At 66.2% G+C, this 23,070-nt stretch overlaps 1 protein-coding gene across 3 annotated transcripts in view; it reads right to left on the bottom strand.

Annotated features, from left to right (window-relative positions):
• Window positions 1–23,070, bottom strand: part of si:ch211-63p21.1 (uncharacterized) — a 133,996-nt gene that overhangs the window by 26,916 nt on the left and 84,010 nt on the right. The window contains exon 5 of one of the 3 annotated variants that reach the window (XM_063060423.1): window positions 15,333–16,484. The exons of the other annotated variants lie outside the window; for them this stretch is intronic. Within the exon in view, the coding sequence (XP_062916493.1) occupies window positions 16,269–16,484 (216 nt within the window). The 3' untranslated portion in view covers window positions 15,333–16,268. Of the gene's footprint in view, window positions 1–15,332; window positions 16,485–23,070 lie in introns of those variants that run through there. 3 annotated transcript variants of the gene reach the window in all.

Here is a 23,070-nt window from a genome sequence, read left to right as displayed (position 1 = left end):
CCACCCTCGGGCATCTTGACCCACACACACACACACCCTCCCTCGGGCAGCTCGACCCACAGCCCCACCCTCGGGCAGCTCGAAACACACCCCCACACCCCCACCCTCCGGCAGCTCGACCCACACCCCCACCCTCCAGCAGCTCGATCCACACCCCCACACCCCCACCCTCCGGCAGCTCGATCCACACCCCCACACCCCCACCCTCCGGCAGCTCGATCCACAGCCCCACCCTCCGGCAGCTCGATCCACACCCCCACCCTCGGGCAGCTCGATCCACACCCCCACCCTCCGGCAGCTCGATCCACACACCCAACCCCACCCTCGGGCAGCTCGATCCACACCCCCACCCTCGGGCAACTCGATCCACACCCCCACACCCCCACCCTCCGGCAGCTCGATCCACACACCCAACCCCACCCTCAGGCAGCTCGATCCACACCCCCACACACCGACCCTCGGGCAGCTCGATCCACACCCCCACACCCCCACCCTCCGGCAGCTCGATCCACACACCCAACCCCACCCTCAGGCAGCTCGATCCACACCCCCACACACCGACCCTCGGGCAGCTCGATCCACACCCCCACACCCCCACCCTCCGGCAGCTCGATCCACACACCCAACCCCACCCTCAGGCAGCTCGATCCACACTCCCACACCCCCACCCTCCGGCAGTTTGATCCACACACCCAACCCCACCCTCAGGCAGCTCGATCCACACCCCCACACCCCCACCCTCCGGCAGCTCGATCCACACACCCAACCCCACCCTCAGGCAGCTCGATCCACACCCCCACACCCCCACCCTCCGGCAGCTCGATCCACACGCACACACCCCCACCCTCCGGCAGCTCGATCCACACGTACACACCCCCACCCTCAGACAGCTCGATCCACACCCCTACACCCCTACCCTCGGGCAGCTCGATGCACACCCCCACCCTCGGGCAGCTCGATCCACACCCCCACACCCCCACCCTCGTGCAGCTCGATCCACACCCCCACACCCCCACCCTCGGGCAGCTTGAACAACACCCCCACACCCCCACCCTCGGGCAGCTCGATCCACACGCACACACCCCCACCCTCGGGCAGCTCGATCCACACCCCACACACCCACCCTCCGGCAGCTCGATCCACACACACAACCCCACCCTCGGGCATCTTGACCCACACACACACACACCACCATCGGGCAGCTCGACCCACACACACACACACACACACACCCTCGGGCAGCTCCACACACACACACACACACACACACACACACACACACACACACACACACCCTTGGGCAGCTCGACGCACACACACACACCCCCACCCTCAGGCAGCTCGACACACACACACACACACACACACACACACACACACACACCCTCTGGCAGCTCGATCCACACTCCCACACCCCCACCCTCCGGCAGCTCAATCCACACCCCCACACCCCCACCCTCGGGCAGCTCGATCCACATGCACACAGCCCCACCCTCTGGCAGCTCGATCCACACCCCCAACCTCCGGCAGCTCGATTCACATGCACACACCCCCACCCTCGGGCAGCTCGATCCACACACACACACCCCCACCCTCGGGCAGCTCGATCCACACACACACACACCCACCCTCCGGCAGCTCGATCCACACCCCCACACCCCCACCCTCGGGCAGCTCGATCCACACCCCCACCCTCAGGCAGCTCGATACACACCCAACCCCACCCTCAGGCAGCTCGATCCACACACCCACACGCCCACCCTCCGGCAGCTTGATCAACACCCCCACACCCCCACCCTCGGGCAGTTCGATCCACACCCCCACACCCCCACCCTCCGGCAGCTCGACCCACACCCCCACCCTCCGGCAGCTCAATCCACACCCCCACACCCCCACCCTAGGGCAGCTCGATCCACACCCCCACATCCCCACCCTCCAGCAGCTCGATCCACTCCCCCACACCCCCACCCTCCGGCAGCTCGACCCACACCCCCACCCTCCAGCAGCTCGATCCACACCCCCACACCCCCACCCTCGGGCAGCTCGATCCAGACCCCCACACCCCCACCCTCCGGCAGCTCGATCCACACCCCCACACCCCCACCCTCCGGCAGCTCGATCCACACCCCCACCCTCAGGCAGCTCGATCCACACCCCCACACCCCCACCCTCGTGCAGCTCGATCCACACCCCCACACCCCCACCCTCGGGCAGCTTGAACAACACCCCCACACCCCCACCCTCGGGCAGCTCGATCCACACGCACACACCCCCACCCTCGGGCAGCTCGATCCACACCCCACACACCCACCCTCCGGCAGCTCGATCCACACACACAACCCCACCCTCGGGCATCTTGACCCACACACACACACACCCTCCCTCGGGCAGCTCGACCCACAGCCCCACCCTCGGGCAGCTCGAAACACACCCCCACACCCCCACCCTCCGGCAGCTCGACCCACACCCCCACCCTCCAGCAGCTCGATCCACACCCCCACACCCCCACCCTCCGGCAGCTCGATCCACACCCCCACACCCCCACCCTCCGGCAGCTCGATCCACAGCCCCACCCTCCGGCAGCTCGATCCACACCCCCACCCTCGGGCAGCTCGATCCACACCCCCACCCTCCGGCAGCTCGATCCACACACCCAACCCCACCCTCGGGCAGCTCGATCCACACCCCCACCCTCGGGCAACTCGATCCACACCCCCACACCCCCACCCTCCGGCAGCTCGATCCACACACCCAACCCCACCCTCAGGCAGCTCGATCCACACCCCCACACACCGACCCTCGGGCAGCTCGATCCACACCCCCACACCCCCACCCTCCGGCAGCTCGATCCACACACCCAACCCCACCCTCAGGCAGCTCGATCCACACCCCCACACACCGACCCTCGGGCAGCTCGATCCACACCCCCACACCCCCACCCTCCGGCAGCTCGATCCACACACCCAACCCCACCCTCAGGCAGCTCGATCCACACTCCCACACCCCCACCCTCCGGCAGTTTGATCCACACACCCAACCCCACCCTCAGGCAGCTCGATCCACACCCCCACACCCCCACCCTCCGGCAGCTCGATCCACACGCACACACCCCCACCCTCCGGCAGCTCGATCCACACGTACACACCCCCACCCTCAGACAGCTCGATCCACACCCCTACACCCCTACCCTCGGGCAGCTCGATGCACACCCCCACCCTCGGGCAGCTCGATCCACACCCCCACACCCCCACCCTCGTGCAGCTCGATCCACACCCCCACACCCCCACCCTCGGGCAGCTTGAACAACACCCCCACACCCCCACCCTCGGGCAGCTCGATCCACACGCACACACCCCCACCCTCGGGCAGCTCGATCCACACCCCACACACCCACCCTCCGGCAGCTCGATCCACACACACAACCCCACCCTCGGGCATCTTGACCCACACACACACACACCACCATCGGGCAGCTCGACCCACACACACACACACACACACACCCTCGGGCAGCTCGACACACACACACACACACACACACACACACACACACCCTGGGGCAGCTCGACGCACACACACACACCCCCACCCTCAGGCAGCTCGACACACACACACACACACACACACACACACACATACCCTCTGGCAGCTCGATCCACACTCCCACACCCCCACCCTCCGGCAGCTCGATCCACACCCCCACACCCCCACCCTCGGGCAGCTCGATCCACATGCACACAGCCCCACCCTCTGGCAGCTCGATCCACACCCCCAACCTCCGGCAGCTCGATTCACATGCACACACCCCCACCCTCGGGCAGCTCGATCCACACACACACACCCCCACCCTCGGGCAGCTCGATCCACACACACACACACCCACCCTCCGGCAGCTCGATCCACACCCCCACACCCCCACCCTCGGGCAGCTCGATCCACACCCCCACCCTCAGGCAGCTCGATACACACCCAACCCCACCCTCAGGCAGCTCGATCCACACACCCACACGCCCACCCTCCGGCAGCTTGATCAACACCCCCACACCCCCACCCTCGGGCAGTTCGATCCACACCCCCACACCCCCACCCTCCGGCAGCTCGACCCACACCCCCACCCTCCGGCAGCTCAATCCACACCCCCACACCCCCACCCTAGGGCAGCTCGATCCACACCCCCACACCCCCACCCTCCAGCAGCTCGATCCACTCCCCCACACCCCCACCCTCCGGCAGCTCGACCCACACCCCCACCCTCCAGCAGCTCGATCCACACCCCCACACCCCCACCCTCGGGCAGCTCGATCCAGACCCCCACACCCCCACCCTCCGGCAGCTCGATCCACACCCCCACACCCCCACCCTCCGGCAGCTCGATCCACACCCCCACCCTCAGGCAGCTCGATCCACACCCCCACACCCCCACCCTCCGGCAGCTCGATCCACACCCCCACACCCCCACCCTCCGGCAGCTCGATCCACACCCCCACCCTCGGGCAGCTCGATCCACACTCCCCCCCCCGGCAGCTCGATCCACACACCCAACCCCACCCTCGGGCAGCTCGATCCACACCCCCACCCTCCGGCAGCTCGATCCACACACCCAACCCCACCCTCAGGCAGCTCAATCCACACCCCCACACACCGACCCTCGGGCAGCTCGATCCACACCCCCACACCCCCACCCTCCGGCAGCTCGATCCACACACCCAACCCCACCCTCAGGCAGCTCGATCCACACCCCACACCCCCACCCTCCGGCAGTTCCACACACCCAACCCCACCCTCAGGCAGCTCGATCCACACCCCCACACCCCCACCCTCCGGCAGCTCGATCCACACACCCAACCCCACCCTCAGGCAGATCGATCCACACCCCCACACCCCCACCCTCGGGCAGCTCGATGCACACCCCCACCCTCGGGCAGCTCGATCCACACCCCCACACCCCCACCCTCGTGCAGCTCGATCCACACCCCCACACCCCCACCCTCCGGCAGCTCGATCCACACCCCCACACCACCACCCTCGGGCAGCTCGATCCACACCCCCACACCGCCACCCTCCGGCAGCTCGATCCACACCCCCACACCTCCACCCTCCGGCAGCTCGATCCACACCCCCACACCCCCACCCTCGTGCAACTCGATCCACACCCCCACCCTCCGGCAGCTCGATCCACACCCCCACACCCCCACCCTAGGGCAGCTCGATCCACACCCCCACACCCCCACCCTCGGACAGCTCGATCCACACCCCCACACCCCCACCCTCGTGCAGCTCGATCCACACCCCCACACCCCCACCCTCGGACAGCTCGATCCACACCCCCACACCCCCACCCTCGGGCAGCTCGATCCACACGCACACACCCCCACCCTCCGGCAGCTCGATCCACACGTACACACCCCCACCCTCGGACAGCTCGATCCACACCCCCACACCCCCACCCTCGGGCAGCTCGATGCACACCCCCACCCTCGGGCAGCTCGATCCACACCCCCACACCCCCACCCTCGTGCAGCTCGATCGACACCCCCACACCCCCACCCTCGGGCAGCTTGAACAACACCCCCACACCCCCACCCTCGGGCAGCTCGATCCACACGCACACACCCCCACCCTCGGGCAGCTCGATCCACACCCCACACACCCACCCTCCGGCAGCTCGATCCACACACACAACCCCACCCTCGGGCATCTTGACCCACACACACACACACACCCTCCCTCGGGCAGCTCAACCCACAGCCCCACCCTCGGGCAGCTCGACACACACCCCCACACCCCCACCCTCTGGCAGCTCGACCCACACCCCCACCCTCCAGCAGCTCGATCCACACCCCCACACCCCCACCCTCGGGCAGCTCGATCCACACCCCCACACCCCCACACTCCGGCAGCTCGATCCACACCCCCACACCCCCACCCTCCGGCAGCTCGATCCACACCCCCACCCTCGGGCAGCTCGATCCACACCCCCACAGCCCCACCCTCCGGCAGCTCGATCCACAGCCCCACCCTCCGGCAGCTCGATCCACACCCCCACCCTCGGGCAGCTCGATCCACACCCCCACCCTCGGGCAACTCGATCCACACCCCCACACCCCCACCCTCCGGCAGCTCGATCCACACACCCAACCCCACCCTCAGGCAGCTCGATCCACACCCCCACACACCGACCCTCGGGCAGCTCGATCCACACCCCCACACCCCCACCCTCCGGCAGCTCGATCCACACACCCAACCCCACCCTCAGGCAGCTCGATCCACACCCCCACACACCGACCCTCGGGCAGCTCGATCCACACCCCCACACCCCCACCCTCCGGCAGCTCGATCCACACACCCAACCCCACCCTCAGGCAGCTCGATCCACACTCCCACACCCCCACCCTCCGGCAGTTTGATCCACACACCCAACCCCACCCTCAGGCAGCTCGATCCACACCCCCACACCCCCACCCTCCGGCAGCTCGATCCACACACCCAACCCCACCCTCAGGCAGCTCGATCCACACCCCCACACCCCCACCCTCCGGCAGCTCGATCCACACGCACACACCCCCACCCTCCGGCAGCTCGATCCACACGTACACACCCCCACCCTCAGACAGCTCGATCCACACCCCTACACCCCTACCCTCGGGCAGCTCGATGCACACCCCCACCCTCGGGCAGCTCGATCCACACCCCCACACCCCCACCCTCGTGCAGCTCGATCCACACCCCCACACCCCCACCCTCGGGCAGCTTGAACAACACCCCCACACCCCCACCCTCGGGCAGCTCGATCCACACGCACACACCCCCACCCTCGGGCAGCTCGATCCACACCCCACACACCCACCCTCCGGCAGCTCGATCCACACACACAACCCCACCCTCGGGCATCTTGACCCACACACACACACACACACCCTCCCTCGGGCAGCTCAACCCACAGCCCCACCCTCGGGCAGCTCGACACACACCCCCACACCCCCACCCTCTGGCAGCTCGACCCACACCCCCACCCTCCAGCAGCTCGATCCACACCCCCACACCCCCACCCTCGGGCAGCTCGATCCACACCCCCACACCCCCACACTCCGGCAGCTCGATCCACACCCCCACACCCCCACCCTCCGGCAGCTCGATCCACACCCCCACCCTCGGGCAGCTCGATCCACACCCCCACAGCCCCACCCTCCGGCAGCTCGATCCACAGCCCCACCCTCCGGCAGCTCGATCCACACCCCCACCCTCGGGCAACTCGATCCACACCCCCACACCCCCACCCTCCGGCAGCTCGATCCACACACCCAACCCCACCCTCAGGCAGCTCGATCCACACCCCCACACACCGACCCTCGGGCAGCTCGATCCACACCCCCACACCCCCACCCTCCGGCAGCTCGATCCACACACCCAACCCCACCCTCAGGCAGCTCGATCCACACCCCCACACACCGACCCTCGGGCAGCTCGATCCACACCCCCACACCCCCACCCTCCGGCAGCTCGATCCACACACCCAACCCCACCCTCAGGCAGCTCGATCCACACTCCCACACCCCCACCCTCCGGCAGTTTGATCCACACACCCAACCCCACCCTCAGGCAGCTCGATCCACACCCCCACACCCCCACCCTCCGGCAGCTCGATCCACACACCCAACCCCACCCTCAGGCAGCTCGATCCACACCCCCACACCCCCACCCTCCGGCAGCTCGATCCACACGCACACACCCCCACCCTCCGGCAGCTCGATCCACACGTACACACCCCCACCCTCAGACAGCTCGATCCACACCCCTACACCCCTACCCTCGGGCAGCTCGATGCACACCCCCACCCTCGGGCAGCTCGATCCACACCCCCACACCCCCACCCTCGTGCAGCTCGATCCACACCCCCACACCCCCACCCTCGGGCAGCTTGAACAACACCCCCACACCCCCACCCTCGGGCAGCTCGATCCACACGCACACACCCCCACCCTCGGGCAGCTCGATCCACACCCCCACACCCCCACCCTCCGGCAGCTCGATCCACACACACAACCCCACCCTCGGGCATCTTGACCCACACACACACACACCACCATCGGGCAGCTCGACCCACACACACACACACACACACACCCTCGGGCAGCTCGACACACACACACACACACACACACACACACACACACACCCTTGGGCAGCTCGACGCACACACACACACCCCCACCCTCAGGCAGCTCGACACACACACACACACACACACACACACACACACACACACACACACCCTCTGGCAGCTCGATCCACACTCCCACACCCCCACCCTCCGGCAGCTCAATCCACACCCCCACACCCCCACCCTCGGGCAGCTCGATCCACATGCACACAGCCCCACCCTCTGGCAGCTCGATCCACACCCCCAACCTCCGGCAGCTCGATTCACATGCACACACCCCCACCCTCGGGCAGCTCGATCCACACACACACACCCCCACCCTCGGGCAGCTCGATCCACACACACACACACCCACCCTCCGGCAGCTCGATCCACACCCCCACACCCCCACCGTCGGGCAGCTCGATCCACACCCCCACCCTCAGGCAGCTCGATACACACCCAACCCCACCCTCAGGCAGCTCGATCCACACACCCACACGCCCACCCTCCGGCAGCTTGATCAACACCCCCACACCCCCACCCTCGGGCAGTTCGATCCACACCCCCACACCCCCACCCTCCGGCAGCTCGATCCACACGCCCACACCCCCACCCTCCGGCAGCTCAATCCACACCCCCACACCCCCACCCTAGGGCAGCTCGATCCACACCCCCACATCCCCACCCTCCAGCAGCTCGATCCACTCCCCCACACCCCCACCCTCCGGCAGCTCGATCCACACCCCCACACCCCCACCCTCCGGCAGCTCGATCCACACCCCCACACCCCCACCCTCGGGCAGCTCGATCCACACCCCCACACCCCCACCCTCCGGCAGCTCGATCCACACCCCCACACCCCCACCCTCCGGCAGCTCGATCCACACCCCCACACCCCCACCCTCCGGCAGCTCGATCCACACCCCCACACCCCCACCCTCCGGCAGCTCGATCCACACACCCAACCCCACCCTCAGGCAGCTCGATCCACACACCCACACCCCCACCCTCCGGCAGTTTGATCCACACACCCAACCCCACCCTCAGGCAGCTCGATCCACACCCCCACACCCCCACCCTCCGGCAGCTCGATCCACACACCCAACCCCACCCTCAGGCAGCTCGATCCACACCCCCACACCCCCACCCTCCGGCAGCTCGATCCACACGCACACACCCCCACCCTCCGGCAGCTCGATCCACACGTACACACCCCCACCCTCAGACAGCTCGATCCACACCCCTACACCCCTACCCTCGGGCAGCTCGATCCACATCCCCACACCCCCACCCTCGGGCAGCTCGATCCACACCCCCACACCCCCACCCTCGTGCAGCTCGATCCACACCCCCACACCCCCACCCTCGGGCAGCTTGATCCACACCCCCACACCCCCACCCTCGGGCAGCTCGATCCACACGCACACACCCCCACCCTCGGGCAGCTCGATCCACACCCCAACACCCCCACCCTCCGGCAGCTCGATCCACACACACAACCCCACCCTCGGGCATCTTGACACACACACACCCACACACACACACACACCCTCCCTCGGGCAGCTCAACCCACAGCCCCACCCTCGGGCAGCTCGACACACACCCCCACACCCCCACCCTCTGGCAGCTCGACCCACACCCCCACCCTCCAGCAGCTCGATCCACACCCCCACACCCCCACCCTCGGGCAGCTCGATCCACACCCCCACACTCCGGCAGCTCGATCCACACCCCCACACCCCCACCCTCCGGCAGCTCGATCCACACCCCCACCCTCGGGCAGCTCGATCCACACCCCCACAGCCCCACCCTCCGGCAGCTCGATCCACACCCCCACCCCCCGTCAGCTCCAACCACACCCCCACCCTCGGGCAGCTCGATCCACACGCACACACCCCCACCCTCGGGCAGCTCGATCCACACCCCCACACCCCCACCCTCCGGCAGCTCGATACACACACCCAACCCCACCCTCAGACAGCTCGATCCACACCCCCACACACCCACCCTCGGGCAGCTCGATCCACACCCCCACACCCCCACCCTCCGGCAGCTCGATCCACACACCCACACCCCACCCTCAGGCAGCTCGATCCACACCCCCACACCCCCACCCTCGGGCAGCTCGATCCACACCCCCACACCCCCACACCCCCACCCTCCGGCAGCTCGATCACACACACACACCCCCACCCTCAGGCAGCTCGATCCACACACCCACACCCCCACCCTCCGGCAGCTTGATCCACACACCCAACCCCACCCTCAGGCAGCTCGATCCACACCCCCACACCCCCACCCTCCGGCAGCTCGATCCACACACCCAACCCCACCCTCAGGCAGCTCGATCCACACCCCCACACCCCCACCCTCCGGCAGCTCGATCCACACGCACACACCCCCACCCTCCGGCAGCTCGATCCACACGTACACACCCCCACCCTCAGACAGCTCGATCCACACCCCCACACCCCCACCCTCGGGCAGCTCGATCCACACCCCCGCACCCCCACCCTCGGGCAGCTCGATCCACACCCCCACACCCCCACCCTCGGGCAGCTCGATCCACACCCCCACACCCCCACCCTCGGGCAGCTCGATCCACACCCCCACACCCCCACCCTCGGGCAGCTCGATCCACACGCACACACCCCCACCCTCGGGCAGCTCGATCCACACCCCACACACCCACCCTCCGGCAGCTCGATCCACACACACAACCCCACCCTCGGGCAGCTCGACCCACACACACACACACACACCCCCACCCTCGGGCAGCTCGACCCACACACACACACACACACACACCCACCCTCGGGCAGCTCGACACACACACACACACACACACACACACACACACACCCTCGGGCAGCTCGACCCACACACACACACCCCCACCCTCAGGCAGCTCGACCCACACCCCACACCCCCACCCTCGGGCAGCTCGATCCACACCCCCACACCCCCACCCTCGGACAGCTCGACCCACACACACAACCCCTCACTTGGGCATCTTGACCCACACCCCCAACCTCCGGCAGCTCGATTCACATGCACACACCCCCACCCTCGGGCAGCTCGATCCACACACACACACCCCCACCCTCGGGCAGCTCGACCCACACACACACACCCCCACCCTCGGGCAGCTCGATCCACACCCCCACACCCCCACCCTCGGGCAGCTCGACCCACACACACAACCCCACTCTCGGGCATCTTGACCCACACACACACACACCTTCACCCTCGGGCAGCTCGACCCACACCCCCACCCTCGGTCAGCTCGATCCACACCCCCACACCCCCACCCTCGGGCAGCTCGACCCCCACACACACACACACACCCCCACCCTCGGGCAGCTCGACCCACACACACACACCCCCACCCTCGGACAGCTCGACAAACATCCCCACCCTCGGTCAGCTCGACCCCCCCCCACACACACACACACACACACACCCACACCCTCGGGCAGCTCGACCCACACACACACACACACACACACACACACACCCCCACCCTCGGACATCTCGACCCACACACACAACCCCACACTCGGGCATCTTGACCCACACACACACCCCCACCCTTGGGCAGCTCGACCCACACACACACACACACACCCACCCTCCGGCAGCTCGATCCACACCCCCAACCCCACCCTCAGGCAGCTCGATCCACACACCCAACCCCACCCTCAGGCAGCTTGATCCACACGCACACAACTCCACCCTCGGACAGCTCGATCCACATCCCCACACCCCCACCCTCGGGCAGCTCGATCCACATCCCCACACTCCCACCCTCGGGCAGCTCGATCCACACCCCCACACCCCCACCCTCGGGCAGCTCGATCCACACCCCCACACCCCCACCCTCGGGCAGCTCGATCCACACACACACACCCCCACCCTCCGGCAGCTCGATCCACACGCACACACCCCCACCCTCGGACAGCTCGAACCACACCCCCACACCCCCACCCTCGGGCAGCTCGATCCACACCCCCACACCCCCACCCTCCGGCAGCTCGATCCACACCACCACACCCCCACCCTCGGGCAGCTCGATCCACACGCACACAACCCCACCCTCAGTCAGCTCGTTCCACACCCCCACCCTCCGGCACCTCAGTCAGCTCGTTCCACACCACCACCCTCGGGCAGCTCGATCCACACCCCCACACCCCCACCCTCCGGCAGCTCGATCCACACGCACACACCCCCACCCTCGGGCAGCTCGATCCACACCCCCACACCCCCACCCTCCGGCAGCTCGATCCACACCACCACACCCCCACCCTCGGGCAGCTCGATCCACACGCACACACCCCCACCCTCGGGCAGCTCGATCCACACCCCCACCCTCCGGCACCTCAGTCAGCTCGTTCCACACCACCACCCTCGGGCAGCTCGATCCACACCACCACACCCCCACCCTCGGGCAGCTCGATCCACACACACACACCCCCACCCTCCGGCAGCTCGATCCACACGCACACACCCCCACCCTCGGACAGCTCGAACCACACCCCCACACCCCCACCCTCGGGCAGCTCGATCCACATCCCCACACCCCCACCCTCGGGCAGCTCGATCCACACCCCCACACCCCCACCCTCGGGCAGCTTGATCCACACCCCCACACCCCCACCCTCGGGCAGATCGATCCACACGCACACACCCCCACCCTGCGGCAGCTCGATCCACACCCCAACACCCCCACCCTCCGGCAGCTCAATCCACACCCCCAACCCCACCCTCAGGCAGCTTGATCCACACGCACACAACTCCACCCTCGGACAGCTCGATCCACATCCCCACACCCCCACCCTCGGGCAGCTCGATCCACATCCCCACACTCCCACCCTCGGGCAGCTCGATCCACACACACACACACACCCACCCTCGGGCAGCTCGATACACACACACACACACACACACACACACCCTCGGGCAGCTCGACCCACACACACACACACACACCCCCACCCTCGGGCAGCTCTACCCACACACACAAGCCCTCACTCGGGCATCTTGACCCACACACACACACAGCCACCCTCGGGCAGCTCGACCCACACACACACACACACACCCCCACCCTCGGGCAGCTCGACCCACACACACACACACCGCCACACCTCCACCCTCGGGCAGATTGATCCACACGCACACACCCCCACCCTGCGGCAGCTCGATCCACACCCCAACACCCCCACCCTCCGGCAGCTCGATCCACACACCCAACCCCACCCTCAGGCAGCTCGATCCACACCCCCAACCCCACCCTCAGGCAGCTTGATCCACACGCACACAACTCCACCCTCGGACAGCTCGATCCACATCCCCACACCCCCACCCTCGGGCAGCTCGATCCACATCCCCACACTCCCACCCTCGGGCAGCTCGATCCACACACACACACACCCCCACCCTCGGGCAGCTCGACACACACACACACACACACACACACACACACCCTCGGGCAGCTCGACCCACACACACACACACACACACACACACCCTCGGGCAGCTCGACCCACACACACACACACACACACACCCACCCTCGGACAGCTCGACCCACACACACACACACACCCCCACCCTCGGGCAGCTCTACCCACACACACAAGCCCTCACTCGGGCATCTTGACCCACACACACACACACCCACCCTCGGGCAGCTCGACCCACACACACACACACACACACCCCCACCCTCGGGCAGCTCGACCCACACACACACACCCACCCTCGGACAGCTCGACCCACACACACACACCCCCACCCTCAGGCAGCTCGACCCACACCCCCACACCCCCACCCTCGGGCAGCTCGATCCACACCCCCACACCCCCACCCTCGGACAGCTCGACCCACACACACAACCCCTCCCTCGGGCATCTTGACCCACACACACACACACCTTCACCCTCGGGCAGCTCGACAAACATCCCCACCCTCGGTCAGCTCGACCCACACCCCCACCCTCGGGCAGCTCGACCCCCCACACACACACACACACCCCCACCCTCGGGCAGCTCGACCCACACACACACACACACACACACCCCCACCCTCGGGCAGCTCGACCCACTCACACACACACACACACAACCCCACACTCAGGCATCTTGACCCACACACACACACCCCCACCCTCGGGCAGCTCGACCCACACACACACACACCCCCACCCTTGGACAGCTTGACCCACACTCCCACCCTCTGGCAGCTCGATCCACACACACACACACAACCCCAACCTCGGGCAGCTCGACCCACACACTCACACCCCCACCCTCTGGCAGATCGATCCACACACCCAACCCCACCCTCAGGCAGCTCGATCCACACCCCCACACCCCCACCCTCTCGCAGCTCGATCCACACATCCAACCCCACCCTCAGGCAGTTCGATCCACACCACCACACCCCTACCCTCTGGCAGCTCGACCCACACGCACACACCCCCACCCTCGGGCAGCTCGATCCACACCCCCACACCCCCACCCTCGGGCAGCTCGACCCACACACACAACCCCACACTCGGGCAGCTCGACCCACACACACACACACCCACCCTCGGGCAGCTCGACCCAGACACACAACCCCACACTCGGGCAGCTCGACCCACACACACACCCCCACCCTTGGACATCTCGACCCACACACACAACCCCACACTCGGGCATCTTGACCCACACACACACACCCCAACCCTCGGGCAGCTCGACTCACATCCCCACCCTCGGGCAGCTCGACCCACACCCCCACCCTCGGGCAGCTCAACACACACACACACACACACACCCCCTCGGGCAGCTCGAATCACACACACACACACACACACACACATACACACACAACCCAACACTCAGGCATCTTGACCCACACACACACACACACCCCCATCCTCGGGCAGCTCGACCCACATCCCCACCCTCGGTCAGCTCGACCCACACCCCACCCTCTGGCAGCTCGATCCACACACACACAACCCCACCCTGGGGCACTCTTTAAATCTTCCCCTCTCACATTAAACCAGTACCCGATAGTTTGTGCTCAGACCAGAGGGTTAAGCCACCTCTCAAACCGCAGACGCAACTCCCCCATCTCGTCTGCCCCCACCCCCCACCCTTGCTCTCCAACTCGTATGGATCCGTCCAAAAGTCAACGATAAAACATTTCCTTTTTTATTCTTGCCTCTTGAGGTGCCTCCTGTAGGCCTGAGGGGAGAGGAAGTGTTGTGGGGGGGGGGCAAAGGCTCACCCCTCCATCCCTCAGTTCCTCTCTGGATGCTCAGTCCTGATCATCAGGTGGGGAGGGATGAAAGACGGTCAGGGGACGTGTGACAGTCCATGGTCTCAGAGAGGGGGTCAGGAGGGACGGGACACAGTCAGGGGACGTGTGATGGTCCATGGACTCAGAGAGGGGGTGGGACATGGTCATGGGACGTGTGACGGTCCGTGGTCTCAGAGGGGGGGTGGGGGAGATGGGACACTGTCAGGGGACGTGTGATGGTCCGTGGTCTCAGAGAGGGGTGGGACACGGTCAGGGGACGTGTGATGGTCGGTGGTCTCAGAGAGGGGGTGGGACACGGTCAGGGGACGTGTGATGGTCCATGGACTCAGAGAGGGGGTGGGACACAGTCAGGGGACGTGTGATGGTCCATGGACTCAGAGAGGGGGTGGGACATGGTCAGGGGACGTGTGACAGTCCATGGTCTCAGAGAGGGGGTCAGGAGGGACGGGACACAGTCAGGGGACGTGTGATGGTCCATGGACTCAGAGAGGGGGTGGGACATGGTCATGGGACGTGTGACGGTCCGTGGTCTCAGAGGGGGGGTGGGGGAAATGGGACACTGTCAGGGGACGTGTGATGGTCCGTGGTCTCAGAGAGGGGTGGGACACGGTCAGGGGACGTGTGATGGTCGGTGGTCTCAGAGAGGGGGTGGGACACGGTCAGGGGACGTGTGATGGTCCATAGACTCAGAGAGGGGGTGGGACATGGTCATGGGACATGTGACGGTCCGTGGTCTCAGAGAGGGGGTGGGGGACGTGGGACCGAGTTCAGACTCTGGGTCCTTGCCACTCCCCTCTCCCTCCCCCCTCCCTCATGCTTCCTTTCTCTGTAACAGGCAGAGGATCAGCAGCAGCCCCAGGGGGATGAAGACAATAGAGGTGACGAAGAGGCAGCTGACGTTGTCCCGTGGGCCGTGGGGACAGTGTAGGCCGGGGGTCCGGAGCTCGGGGCCCAGTGACACCCCCACCCCGCTCGGCCGCAGACCCGCTCCACTCAGCAGCAGCGGACGGATCTGAGAGACGCTCTCCTGGGGTCAGGGAGTGGGGGGCGGGGGTCAAAGTGTGAGGGTGAGGGTCAGAGACGGAGAGTGAGCAGGGAAGGGGGTAGTGAGTGGGAGGGAGGGAGGGAGAGAGGAGAGGGAAGAAGAAAGAGAGGAAGAGAATGTGAGATAAGGGCCGAGAGCGGCAGATTGCACACCCCTGAAGGGGTGGTGAGGATGGGGGAGTGAGGATGGGGGGGTGAGGATGGGGGGGTGAGGATGGGGGGGTTGAGGATGGGGGTGAGGATGGGGGGTGAAGATGGGGGTGAGGATGGCGGGCGAGGATGGGGGGCGAGGATGGGGGTGAGGATGGGGGGGTGAGGATGGGGGGTGAAGATGGGGGGTGAAGATGGGGGTGAGGATGGCGGGCGAGGATGGGGGTGAGGATGGGGGGGTGAGGATGGGGGGGTGAGGATGGTGGGGTGAGGATAGGGGGTGAGGATGGGGGGTTAGGATGGGGTTAGGATGGTGGCGAGGATGGGGGTGAGGATAGGGGCGAGGATGTGGGGTTAGGATGGAGGTGAGGATGGGGGTGAGGATGGGGGTGAGGATGGGGGGGCGAGGATGGGGGTGTTGAGGATGGGGGTGTTGAGGATGGGGGTGAGGATGGGGTTTACGATGGTGGTGAGGATAGGGGGCGAGGATGTGGGGTTAGGATGGGGGTGAGGATGGGGGGGCGAGGATGTTGAGGATGGGGTGAGGATGGGGGCGAGGATGGGGGGCGAGGATGGGGGTGTTGAGGATGGGGCTTAGGATGGGGGTGTTGAGGATGGGGCTTAGGATGGGGTGAGGATGGGGGGTGAGGATGGGTGGCGAGGATGGGGGTGTTGAGGATGGGGTGAGAGGTTGGGGGTGAGAGGTTGGGGGTGAGGATGGGGGGTGAGGATGGGGGGGTGAGGAAGGGGGGGTGAGGATGCTGGGGTGAGGATGGAGGTGAGAGGTTGCGGGTGAGTTTGGGTTGAGAGGTTGGGGGTGAGAGGTTGGGGTGAGAGGTTGGGGTGAGAGGTTGGGTGTGAGGTTGGGGTTGAGGTTGGGGTTGAGGTTGGGGTTGAGGATGGGGTTGAGGATGGGGGGATGAGGATGGGGGGATGAGGATGCGGGGTGAGGATGGGGTGGTGAGGATGGTGGTGAGGATGAGGGTGTGAGGATGGTGAGGATGCGGGGGTGAGGATGCGGGGTGAGGATGCGGGGTGAGGATGGGGGGTGAGGATGGGGGCGTGAGGATGGGGGGTGAGGATGCGGGGGTGAGGATGCGGGGGTGAGGATGGGGGGGTGAGGATGGGGGTGATAGGTTGGGGGTGAGGTTGGGGGTGAGGTTGGGGTTGAGGATGGGGGTGATGAGGGTGCATATGGGGGGTGAGGATGGGCGTGGTGAAGATGGGAGGTGAGGTTGGGGGTGAGGATGGGGTGGTGAGGATGGGGGGTGAGGATGCGGGGTGAGGATGCGGGGTGAGGATGGGGGTGAGGATGAGGAGTGAGGATGGGGGTGAGGATGAGGGGGCGAGGATGGGGGGTGAGGATGGGGGGTGAGGATGGGGGGTGAGGATGGGGGTGGTGAGGATGAGTGATGAGGAAGGGGATGAGGATGGGTTGAGGATGGGGTGAGGATGGGGGTGGTGAGGATGGGGGGTGAGGATGTGGGGGTGAGGATGTGGGGGTGGTGAGGATGGGGTGTGGTGAGGATGGGGGGCGAAAATAGTGGGTGAGGATGGGGGTGGTGAGGATAGGGATTAGGATGAGGTGAGGATGGGGGTGGTGAGGATGGGGGTTAGGATGGGGGGTGAGGATGGGGGGTGAGGCTGGGGGGTGAAAATGGGGGGTGAAAATGGGCGGGTGAAAATGGGCGGGTGAAAATGGGCGGGTGAAAATAAGGGGGTGAGGATAGTGGGTGAGGATGGGGGACGAGGATGGGGGTGAGAGGTTGGGGTGAGGTTGGGGGTGAGGTTGGGGGTGAGGTTGGGGGTGAGAATGGGGGGTGAGAATGGGGGGTGAGGATGGGGGGGTGAGGATGGGGGGTGAGGATGGGGGTGAGGATGGGGGTGAGGATGGGGGGTGAGGATGCGGGGGTGAGGACGGGGGTGAGGATGAGGGTGATAGGTTGGGGGTGAGGTTGGGGTTGAGGATGGGGGTGAGGATGAGGGTGCATATGGGGGGTGAGGATGGGGTGGTGAGGATGAGGTGGTGAGGATGGGGGTGAGGATGGGCGTGGTGAAGATGGGAGGTGAGGATGGGGTGAGGATGGGGGGTGAGGATGGGGGTGAGGATGGGGTGGTGAGGATGGGGGTGAGGATGCGGGGTGAGGATGGGGGTGGTGAGGATGGGCGATGAGGATGGGGATGAGGATGGGTTGAGGATGGGTTGAGGATGGGGGTGAGGATGGAGGTGGTGAGGATGGGGGGTTGAGGATGGGGGGTGAAGATGTGGGGGTGAGGATGTGGGGGTGAGGATGTGGGGGTGGTGAGGATGAGGGGTGGTGAGGATCTGGGGCGGTGAGGATGGGGGCGAGGATAGTGGGTGAGGATGGAGGTGGTGAGGATAGGGGTTAGGATGAGGTGAGGATGGGGGTGAGGATGGGGGTGGTGAGGATGGGGGTTAGGATGGGGGTGAGAATGGGGGGTGAGGATGGGGGGGTGAAAATGGTTGAAAATGGGCGGGTGAAAATGGGGGGGTGAGGATAGTGGGTGAGGATGGGGGTGGTGAGGATAGGGCTTAGGATGGGGAGAGGATGGGGGAGAGTATGGGGTGAGGATGGGGGACGAGGATGGGGGTGTTGAGGATGGTGAGGTTGGGGGTGAGAGGTTGGGGGTGAGGATGGGGATGAGGATGGGGTTGAGGATGCGGGGGTGAGGATGGGGTGGTGAGGATGGGGTGGTGAGGATGGGGTGGTGAGGATGGGGTGGTGAGGATGGGGGTGAGAGGTTGGGGGTGAGGATGGGGGTGAGAGGTTGGGGGTGAGGATGGGGGTGAGGATTGGGGTGAGGATGAGGGTGCATATGGGCGGTGAGGATGGGGTGGTGAGGATGGGGTGAGGATGGGCGTGGGGAAGATAGGAGGTGAGGATGGGGGGTGAGGATCGGGGGTGAGGTTGGGGGGTGAGGTTGGGGGGTGAGGATGGGGGGTGAGGATGCGGGGGTGAGGATGGGGGTGAGGATGGGGGTGGTGAGGATGGGGGTGGTGAGAATGGGGAGCTGAAGATGTGTGGGTGAGGATGTGGGGGTGAGGATGGGGGGTGGTGAGGATTGGGTGTGGTGAGGATGGGGGGTGTTGAGGATGGCGGGTGAGGATGGGGGGCGAGGATAGTGGGTGAGGATGGGGGTGGTTAGGATGGGGGGTGAAGATGGGGGTGGTGAGGATGGGGGTGGTGAGGATGGGGGTGAGGATGGGGGTGAGGATGGGGGTTAGGATGGGGGTTGGTGAGGATGGGGGTGGTGAGGATGGGGGTGAGGATGGGGGATGAAGATGGGGGTGAAGATGGGGGTGAAGATGGGGGTGAGGATGGGAGGTGAGGATGGGGGGTGAGGATGGTGGGTTTGGATGGGGGTGAGGATGGGGGAGAGGATGGGGAGAGGATGGGGGAGAGGATTGGGGGTGAGGATGGGGGTGAGGATGGGGGCGATGATGGGGGCGAGGATGAGGGTGAGGATGGGGGTGTGAGGATGGGGGTGAGGATGGGGGTGAGGAATGGGTGAGGATGGGGGTGAGGATGGGGGGCTGAGGATGGGGGGCTGAGGATGGGGGGGTGAGGATGGGGGGGTGAGGATGGGGGTGAGGTTGGGGGGTGAGGATGGGGGGTGAGGATGGGGTGAGATGAGGGTGAGAATGGGGGTGAGGATGGGGGGTGAGGATGGGGGTGAGGATGGGGATGTGAGGATGGGGTGGTGAGGATGGAGTGGTGAGGATGAGGGTGGTGAGGATGGGGATGGTGAGGATGGAGGGGTGGGGATGGGGATGGTGAGGATGGGGGTGGGGATGGGGGGTGAGGCTAGGGGGGTGGGGATGGGGGGTGAGGCTGGGGGGTGAGGATGGGGTGAGGAAGGGGTGAGGATGGGGGTGAGGATGGGGGTGAGGATGGGGATGGTGAGGATGGAGGGGTGGGGATGGGGATGGTGAGGATGGGGGTGGGGATGGGGGGTGAGGCTAGGGGGGTGGGGATGGGGGGTGAGGCTGGGGGGTGAGGATGGGGTGAGGAAGGGGTGAGGATGGGGGTGAGGATGGGGGTGAGGATGGGGGGTGAGGATGGGGTGGTGAGGATGGGGGGTGAGGATGGGGGGGTGAGGATGGGCATGGTGAATATGGGGTGAGGATGGGGGTGGGTGGTGAGGATGGGGGTGGGTGGTGAGGATGGGGGTGGTGAGGATGGGGGGTGAGGATGGGGGTGAGGATGGGGGGTGAGGATGGGGGGTGAGGATGAGGGGGTGAGGATGGGGTGAGGATGTGGAGGTGAGGATGGGGCGGGTGAGGATGGGGCGGTGAGGATGGGGGGTGAGGATGGGAGTGAGGATGGGGGTGAGGATGGGGGTGTGAGGATGTGGGTGAGGATGGGGGTGAGGATGGGGGTGAGGATGGGGGTGAGGATGGGGGGGTGAGGATGGGGGGTGAGGATGGGGGGTGAGGATGGGGGTGAGAATGGGCGTGGTGAATATGGGGTGGGGATGGGGGTGGTGAGGATGGGGTTGGGGGTGGTGAGGATGGGGGTGGTGAGGATGGGGTGATGAGGATGGGTTGATGAGGATGGGGTGATGATGATGGCGGATGAGGATGGGGGGTGAGGATTGGGGGTGAGGATGGGGGTTGAGGATGGGGGTTGAGGATGGGGGGTGAGGATGGGGGGTGAGGATGGGGGTGAGGATGGGGCAGTGAGGATGGGGGGGTGAGGATGAGGGTGAGAATGGGGGTGAGGATGGGGATGAGGATGGGGGGGTGAGGATGGGGGGTGAGGATGGGTGGGTGAGGATGGGGGTGAGAATGGGCGTGGTGAATATGGGGTGAGGATGGGGGTGGGGGTGGTGAGGATGGGGATGAGGATGGGGGTGAGGATGGGGGTGAGGATGGGGGTGAGGATGGGGCGGGTGAGGATGGGTGAGGATGGGGCGGGTGAGGATGGGGGGTGAGGATGGGGTGATGAGGATGGGGTGATGAGGATGGCGGGTGAGGATGGGGGGTGAGGATGGGGGGATGAGGATGGGGGTGAGGATGGGGGGTGAGGATGGGAATGGTGAATATGGGGTGAGGATGGGGGTGGGGTGGTGAGGATGGTGGTGGTGAGGATGGGGGGTGAGGATGGGGGGTGAGGATGGGGTAAGATGAGGGTGAGAATGGGGGTGAGGAAGGGGGGTGAGGATGGGGGTGCGGATGGGGGGGTGAGGATGGGGGGGTGAGGATGGGGGTGAGGATGGGGGGTGAGGATGGGAATGGTGAATATGGGGTGAGGATGGGGGTGGGGTAGTGAGGATGGGGGTGGTGAGGATGGGGGGTGAGGATGGGGGATGAGGATGGGGAGGTGTGGATGGGGTGGGTGAGGATGGGGCGGGTGAGGATGGGGCGGGTGAGGATGGGGTGAGGTTGGGGGTTGAGGATGGGGGTGAGGATGGGGTAAGATGAGGGTGAGAATGGGGGTGAGGATGGGGGTGAGGATGGGTATGTGAGGATGGGGTGGTGAGGATGGGGGTGGTGAGGATGGGGATGGTGACGATGGAGGGGTGGGGATGGGGATGGTGAGGATGGGGGGTGGGGATGGGGGGTGAGGCTAGGGGGTTGGGGATGGGGGGTGAGGATAGGGTCAGGAAGGGGTGAGGATGGGGGTGAGGATGGGGGTGAGGATGGGTGGTGAGGATGGGGGTGAGGATGGGGGTGAGGATGGGGTGGTGAGGATGGGCATGGTGAATATGGGGTGAGGATGGGGGTGGGTGGTGAGGATGGGGGTGGGTGGTGAGGATGGGGGTGGTGAGGATGGGGGGTGAGGATGGGGATGAGGATGGGGGGTGAGGATGGGGGGGTGAGGATGGGGGGGTGAGGATGGGGGTGAGGATGTGGAGGTGAGGATGGGGTGGGTGAGGATGGGGCGGGTGAGGATGGGGGTGAGGATGGGGGGTGAGGATGGGGGATGTGGATGGGGTAAGATGAGGGTGAGAATGGGGGTGAGGATGGGGGGTGAGGATGGGTGTGAGGATGGGGATGTGAGGATGGGGTGGTGAGGATGGAGTGGTGAGGATGGGGGTGAGGATGGGGGTGGTGAGGATGGGGATGGTGAGGATGGAGGGGTGGGGATGGGGATGGTGAGAATGGGGGGGTGGGGATGGGTCGTGAGGCTGGGGGTGAAGATGGGGGGTGAGGATGGGAGGGTGAGGATGGGAGGGTGAGGATGGGGGGTGAGGTTGGGGGTGAGGTTGGGGGGTGAGGTTGGGGGTGAGGTTGGGGGGTGAGGTTGGGGGTGAGGTTGGGGGGTGAGGATGGGGGTGAGGATGAGGGTGAGGTTGGGGGGTGAGGTTGGCAGGTGAGGATGGGGGGTGAGGATATGGGTGAGGATGGGTGTGAGGATGGGGGTGTGAGGATGGAGTGGTGAGGATGGGGGTGG

The sequence above is a fragment of the Mobula hypostoma genome, chromosome 10 (assembly GCF_963921235.1).
Source record: "Mobula hypostoma chromosome 10, sMobHyp1.1, whole genome shotgun sequence".
Taxonomy (NCBI): Eukaryota; Metazoa; Chordata; class Chondrichthyes; order Myliobatiformes; family Myliobatidae; genus Mobula; species Mobula hypostoma.
This window is presented reverse-complemented; position numbering and strand designations above follow the sequence as displayed.